Source organism: Bombina bombina, chromosome 2 (assembly GCF_027579735.1).
Source record: "Bombina bombina isolate aBomBom1 chromosome 2, aBomBom1.pri, whole genome shotgun sequence".
NCBI lineage: Eukaryota > Metazoa > Chordata > Amphibia > Anura > Bombinatoridae > Bombina > Bombina bombina.
This window is the reverse complement of record NC_069500.1, coordinates 894,350,627-894,358,403: the sequence shown is the minus strand read 5'-3', so window position 1 is coordinate 894,358,403 and position 7,777 is coordinate 894,350,627. Positions and strand designations below refer to the sequence as shown.

Genomic DNA, 7,777 nt, shown 5'->3' with positions numbered 1-7,777 from the left:
GGGATTGGCTACGTTGTTTCAAATGTTATTGCAAACAATGCTGCCATATATTACCTGCACACTCCTGAGCCTACCTAGATATGCTTTTTAATGAAGGATTCAAAATTCCTAACCTCATAAAAAGGATGTCTTGTAGTAGCAGCAGCACTAGCTACTACTTTAACTTTAGAGTAAATTTAAATACTTTTTGTATTAGTAAATTAAATAAACATAAAATCATTTTGAGGCCTAGGCACATGCACAGGGGAAGAGGGCGCAGGTCACACAGACACAGAGTAACTTTTAACTTTATTAACAGATGTGTGAAAGTTCTCTTGAACATATTGCAGGGGCAATAATATAATTTTTTTGCGGGGGTGGCAAACACTTACCATACGTTGCCTAGAGGCTGGAGTCTGTAAAGCCTGTGGGTGAAGTCACGGGTGTTCTGTCTGTGAGCATAGTAGGGAAATTGTAAATATTGTGTGGGTGGAGCTAAATGTACCATGAGCGGAGATGGGTGGTCTGGGGGAATAGCTATGTAATACAGGAGTGTGTACAGGCTGGATGTGTCTGAGACCATGGGGCATATTTATCAAGCTCCGTATGGAGCTTGATGCCCCGTGTTCCGGCGAGAACACAAATTCTTAAGACCGCTGCTCCATAACCTGTCCTCCTGCTCTGAGGCGGCGGACAGACATCACAAGAAATCCAACCGATCGAATATGATCGGGTTGATTGACACCCCCTGCTAGCGGCCGATTTGCCGCAAATCTGCAGGGGGCAGCATTGCACTGCTGGTGCAATGATAAATGCTGAGAGCGTATGCTGTCGGCATTTATCGATGTGCAGCGGACATTGGGGCCCATTTATCAAGCTCTGGAGGGAGCTTGAGGGCCTGTGTTTCTGGCAAGCCTGCAGGCTCACCAGAAGTACCAGTTATGAATCAGTGGTCTAAAGACCGCTGCTCCATAACTTGTCTGCCTGCTCTGAGCAGGCGGACAGATATCGCCACAATTCAACCCGATCAAGTACAATCGGGTTTATTGACACCCCCCTGCTGGTGGCTGATTGGCAGCGAATCAGCAGGGGGTGGCTTTGCACCAGCAGCTCACAAGAGCTGCTGGTGCAATGCTGAATATGGAGAACGTATTGCTCTCCGCCTTCAGCGAGGTCTGTCGGACCTGATCTGCACTGTCGGATCAGGTCCGATAGACTTTTGTTAAATAGGCCCCATGATCTGCAATATCGGATCAGGTCCGCTTGCACAATGGTAGACATTCCCATAGGAATCAATGGGATATCGGGCAGCAGCGAACATGAGCTCTCGCTGCTTTCCGACTCCCATTGATTCCTATGGCATTCGCGGCCTCCAGGGCGGCAGATTGAAAACCAGGTACGCTGGGCCGGAAAAGTGCTGAGCGTACCGGCTAGTTATTTGATAATTAGCAAAAGTAGTCAGATTGTGCCGAACTTGCGTTCGGAACATCTGTAGTGACGTAAGCATCGATCTGTGTCGGGCTGAGTCCAGCGGATCGTATTTTACGTCACTAAATTCTACTTTTGCCGGTTTGTAGGGTTTGATAACTAAGGCGAATCAGGCTCGCCACAAATACCCTGCGGAATTCCAGCGTATTTGCGGTTGATGGCTTGATAAATAGAGGCCAAAGTATGCTATAGTCACCATTGCAATATAAGCACTGACATATATATTAAAAGCATGTAATGGTTGCTTTAGAATGTTCCTTTAACAATTATTTTATTAAACAAAGACATGCACATACATGCACACAACAGGAAATCACACATTGAAAGTGTAAGAACTGATTGCAAAATATTAACATCAACAGATAATGCATTTTATTAACAGTAATAACAAGCATTATATTAACAACACATAAAAATCTTCACATGATACATTTTTCATTGGATTTAAAGTTCTCCATCACACAGACATACAGGGGTAGATTTATCATAGTGCGAGCGGTCATGATATGATGTAGCATATCATGTCCGCTGTGCATCGATAAATGCCGACAGCATACGCTGTCAGCATTTATCATTGCACTGCTCCTTAAGGGGCTTGATAAATCGGTCCACAGTCTTATTCTAGCAATATACTTTGATAACTCTTAAATGTCAATTAGAACTTTTTAAAAAAAAAAAAAAAAAATAATATGAAGCTTTTATATGAAACAATACAATATCCCAGAGTTAACTCAATAAATGAGTTAGAACCAATCCTGTATGACAGGTATACATTAACAATGCTAATATATTGCTATAGTTGGTCAGTTCTGATCCAAAAAGTGCAATTAGAAGTGTACAATTCAAATGTTTGACTTATTTCTATTACAAAAGTGCATTCAATCTACTTTATAATTATTTGACACAGTAGAAAAAGAAACTGATTATACAGAGATAAAATATACATTTGTTTTCTACTAAATGGTTATTACCCTGCTGCAGATGTACTTCCCAGTCAGGCCTGAATACAACATGACCAGTGTTTAGCTATTATGAACATATATGGCTTCTTATTGGCTTAAAGGAAATGCTTGGCAGTGCCTTAGAAGACGTTAACTATGTATTTAACTACATTCCTAGGGTTAAACACATAGTTAGAGGCAAGCATTGCAGCATTTTATTATTGCACTATTATGTCCCTTTTTATAGTGACATCTTATGACTGATGACTATACACTAGCCTTGCGTTTATGATATTGAGGGGCCGACTTATCAATGTCTGGCGGACATGATCCGATGTAGTGGATCATGTCCGCTAGATATCTCTGAATGCCGACATTTAACATTGCACAAGCAGTTCTGGGGAACTGTTTGTGCAATGCCACCCCCTGCAGATTTGCGGCCAATCGGCTGCTAGCAGGGGGGTGTCAATCAACCCGATCATACACGATCGGGCGAATTGATGTCCGCAGCTTTAGAGGAGGCATAGGAGTTAAGGAGTAGCGGTCTTAAGATTGCTGCTTCTTAACTCCTATTTCCGGTGAGCCTGAAGTCTTGTGGGGAAACAGATGCATTGGTATAAAAATATTATCTGCCATTTTTAAACTGTACTTTCAATACAGATGTATTCCGCTACTGAAATATACCTCCATAGAACATATCAGACCATAATAAATATTATTTGTCCCTATACATTTGTGAGCCTTGGTAGCTATCCTACATGAGGCATTGACAGTGCATTTTATTTCATATAAATATATTCTTGTATGCACACATAATGCAAGGATTTCTCTGAAGGCCAGGGGTGTGATCACTTCACATGTTACTTTATATGTGCAATATCATTAAGTTAATTTAATACCATAAATAAATGATTCATGATGCCAGCACCAAGAATCACACCTAGCTATATTGTAAACATTAGCTCAATTTAACAACATTAAAGATCAGTCTGTTGTCTTATCCAATTACGTAGGTAGGTAACATCAGAATAGATGCCAGGCTTGTTGGGTAGGGCGCATCGATATCCAAAGCTGACAATTCCTGCAAGAACCCATGTGCCATTTTCTTGTTTGGTTGCAAGAGGCCCTCCAGAATCTCCCTGAATTAATAAAGAAATTATAAGAGATATTAAAGGGACAGTCTATGCCAGAATTTGTATTGTTTAAAAAGATAGATAATCCCTTTATTACCCATTCCCCAGTTTTGCATAACCAACACGGTTATATTAATACACTTTTTACCTCTGCGATTACCATGGGGCCGATTTATCAAAGTCTGGCGGACATGATACACTGTAGCGTATCATGTCCACCAGACATCTCTGAATGCCGACAGTATAGGCTGTCGGCATTTAACATTGCACAAGGAGTTCTAGTGAACTGCTTGTGCAATGCCGCCCCCTGCAGATTTGCGGCCGCTAGCAGGAGGTGTCAATTAGCCCGATCGAACACGATCGGGCGGATTGATGTCCATAGCCTCAGAGGCAGCGGACCCGTTAAGAAGGCTCGCGCGGAAACAGGGGCATTAGGGGCCATTCAGCCCTTGATAAATCGTCCCCCTTGTAGCTAAGTCTCTGCAAACTTCTCCCTTATTTCAGTTCTTTTGACAGACTTGTATTTTAGCCAATCAGTGCCGACTAAATAAATAACTCAGGAGTGATCACAATGTTATCTATATGGCACACATGAACTAGCAGTGTCTAGCTGTAAACAAAACTGTCAAAATGCACTGAGATAAGACGTGGCTCTCAAGGGCTTAGAAATTAGCATATGAGCCTACCTAAGTTTAGCTTTCAACAAATAATACCAAGAGAACAAAGCAAATTTGATGATAAAAGTAAATTGGAAAGTTGTTTAAAATTGCATGCCCTATGTAAATCATGAAAGTGTAATTTTGACTAGACTGTCTCCTTAATGGTTTTGATACCAAAATATTCCAACAAACAAGAAACTATTTAACTAAAACAAACCAGTGAAGCAGATGTCTATAATGTCATCATGCAACTCTTTTATGTGACATATAGTTGGTCTTATTTCTAGATATTAAGAGTAGTATAGATATAGTTATATTTATGTTTAGTTTAATTGTTATGTTTCTAATCTAAAGTAAGGGAGAGATATGGGGGGGTAGTTATCAAGCCGTCAACTTGAAATACGCTGGAATTCCCAGCGTATTTGTGGCGAGGCTGATTCGCCTTAGTTATCAAGCCCTAGATAGTAGAATTTTGTGACGTAAGCTTCGATCTGCCGGACTGAGTCCGACACAGATCGATTCTTACGTCACTCCAGATGTTCCGCACACAAGTGTGGCACAATCTGACTACTTTTGCTAGTTATCAAAAAACTAGCAGGTAAGCTCGGAACAGCCAATAGAATGCGAGCTCAATCTGATTGGCTGATTCAATCAGCCAATCAGATTTTTCCTACCTTAATTCCGATTGGCTGATAGAATCCTATCAGCCAATCGGAATTGAAGGGACGCCATCTTGGATGACGTCCCTTAAAGGAATATCCATTCGTCGGTAGTCGTCGGGAAGAAGAGGATGGCTCCGCGTCGGCTCGTCTGAAGATGGCTCCGCTCCGCTCCGGATGGATGAAGATTGAAGACGCCGCTTGGAAGATGACATCGCCCGGATGGAAGACTTCTTCAGCGCCACCTGGATGATGACTTCATGGGATGGAAGATTTCTTCAGCGCGCCTTGGATGATGACTTCTGCCGCTCCGGATCTCCTCTTCGGTTCCATCGATGGTCGGCTGACTGAAGACAACTCAAGGTAGGATGATCTTCAGGGGGTAGTGTTAGGTTTTTTTAAGGGGGGTTTGGGTTAGATTAGGGGTATGTGGGTGGTGGGTTTTAATGTTGGGGGGTTGTATTTTTCTTTTACAGGCAAAAGAGCAGAATTCTTTGGGGCATGCCCCGTAAAAGGCCCTTTTAAGGGCTGGTAAGGTAAAAGAGCTTTGAACTTTTTAATTTAGAATAGGGTAGGGAATTTTTTTATTTTGGGGGCGTTTGTTATTTTATTAGGGGGCTTAGATTAGGTGTAAGTAGCTTAAAATTGTTGTAATATTTTTTAAATGTTTGTAACTTATTTTTTGTAACTTAGCTTTTTTTTATTTTTTGTACTTTAGTTAGTTTATTTAATTTAATTTAATTGTAGTTATTTGTAGGTAATTTATTTAATTAATTTAATGATAGTGTAGTGTTAGGTTTAATTGTAACTTAGGTTAGGATTTATTTTACAGGTAATTTTGTATTTCTTTTAGCTAGGTAGTTATTAAATAGTTAATAACTATTTAATAACTATTCTAACTAGCTAAAATAAATACAAAGTTACCTGTAAAATAAATATAAATCCTAAAATAGCTACAATGTAATTATTAATTATATTGTAGCTATCTTAGGGTTTATTTTACAGGTAAGTATTTAGTTTTAAATAGAAATAATTTATTAAAGTATAGTGTAGTGTTAGGTGTAATTGTAACTTAGGTTAGTTTTTATTTTACAGGTTAATTTCTCTTTATTTTACTAGGTAGCTATTAAATAGTTAATACCTATTTAATAGCTATTGTACCTAGTTAAAATAAATTGAAAGTTGCCTGTAAAATAAAAATAAATCCTAAGATAGCAATTATATAATTATTATTTATATTGTAGCTATATTCGGGTTTATTTTAAAGGTAAGTATTTAGTTTTAAATAGGATTAACTTGGTTAATAAGAGAAATATTATTTAGATTTATTTAATTAATATTTAAGTTAGGGGGGTGTTAGGGTTAGTGTTAGACTTAGGTTTAGGGGTTAATAATTTTATTACAGTGGCGGCGGTGTAGTGGGGGGCAGGATAAGGGTTAATAAATTTATTATAGGTGGCAACGGTGTAGGGGGGGGCAGATTAGGGGTTAATAAGTTTAATATAGGTTGCGGCGGGGTCCGGGAGCGGCGGTTTAGGGGTTAAACTATTTATTTAGTTGCGGCGAGGTCCGGGATCAGCAGGATAGGGGTTAATAACTTTATTATAGAGGGCGGCGGTATAGGGGGGGCAGGATAGGGGTTACTAGGTATAATGTAGGTGGCGGCGGGGTCCGGGAGCGGCGGTTTAGGGGTTAATACATTTATAAGAGTTGCGGCGGGGTCTAGGAGCGGCGGTTTAGGGGTTAATAACTTTATTGAGTTGCGGGGGGCTCCGGGGGCGCCGGTATAGGGGGTAGAACAGTGTAGTTTAGTGTGGGTGCTTAGTGACAGGCTAGCAATAAAGCTGTCAAAAAGCCGAAGAGCAGCGAGATCGGATGAGTGATAACTCTCACAGTCCGCTGTTCATCGCCCCGTACTTGGTGCGCGGCTTTTTGACAGCTTTTTTGATAACTTAGGCGAAATTTTGCAGGTCCGCGGCGGCGATGGTAGGCGAGCTTAGGCGGGCGTATTGAACCGGCGAAGGCAGGTAAAGTAGACGCGTTGATAAGTACCCCTTATGGTGTCTGTTGTGATATTATAATATATAATGCTTTCTTCCTAGTTTGTGCTCTGACTTGTAAATGTATATAATTGTTGCAAAGAAGCAGGGACGTGGGACAGTGTTGTTAGAGTGAGGAACCAGGAAATAAAGTGTGTAGTTAGTTGCTGTATAAATGGACTCTGTGACGTGTCAGATATATTTCTAAATCACCTGGATTTACAAACACTACATTTTGGCGATGAGGATGGTGTCCATTATCTTCACTCCATTTAGCAGAAAATGTGTGCTGATCTATTGTTTTTTGGGGCCCCAAGAAAGAATGGAACTAAAAATGTGTGTCTGGTAGAGGAAAAAACTAGGTAGCCACAACTCAAAAGAGGCATCTAGAAGGGAGAACAACAGATAAAGGATACCCTGCAACCTTACCTAAATGAGGTCCTGTGTGAATATTTTTTTAAAAAAATCATAATTTGTGTTTAGCCATACATTTATATGTGGCCCTTAAAGCTTCTAAAATACTGATCTGTGGCCCCAATTTGTTGGGAAGTTATCCATTACTGCTCTAAGTAATACCTGTGTAGCAGGTATCACATTTCCATTGGCTACACGAAGAGGAGTGTTGCTATTTAAGCACATTACAAAAATCATCATTTGCTAAGACACATACAGTATTCATTTGGAGAAGTAGAGAGCTACAGTATATAAAACTCATTGGAGGCACAGATTTTAATTTTTTTTTGAAGAAAATGTTCTTAGTATTTTTAAATAGATAATTCTATTTAAATCTGTATATATCTGTACCTGTATATATTCATATAGATATATAAGTATAGATACATATTTTACAAAAAATAAATATAAATATATATATATATA

At 39.7% G+C, this 7,777-nt stretch overlaps 1 protein-coding gene across 3 annotated transcripts in view; it reads right to left on the bottom strand.

Moving 5' to 3' along the window:
* Positions 1–1,816: 1,816 nt before the first annotated feature.
* The window catches only part of LOC128649795 (transmembrane protease serine 11C-like), an 81,809-nt gene continuing 75,848 nt past the window's right edge, over positions 1,817–7,777 (bottom strand). For all 3 annotated transcript variants that reach the window (XM_053703263.1, XM_053703264.1, XM_053703265.1), the window contains one exon: positions 1,817–3,547. In XM_053703263.1, coding sequence (XP_053559238.1) covers positions 3,386–3,547 — 162 coding nt within the window. In that variant the 3' untranslated portion in view covers positions 1,817–3,385. The remainder of the gene's footprint in view (positions 3,548–7,777) is intronic.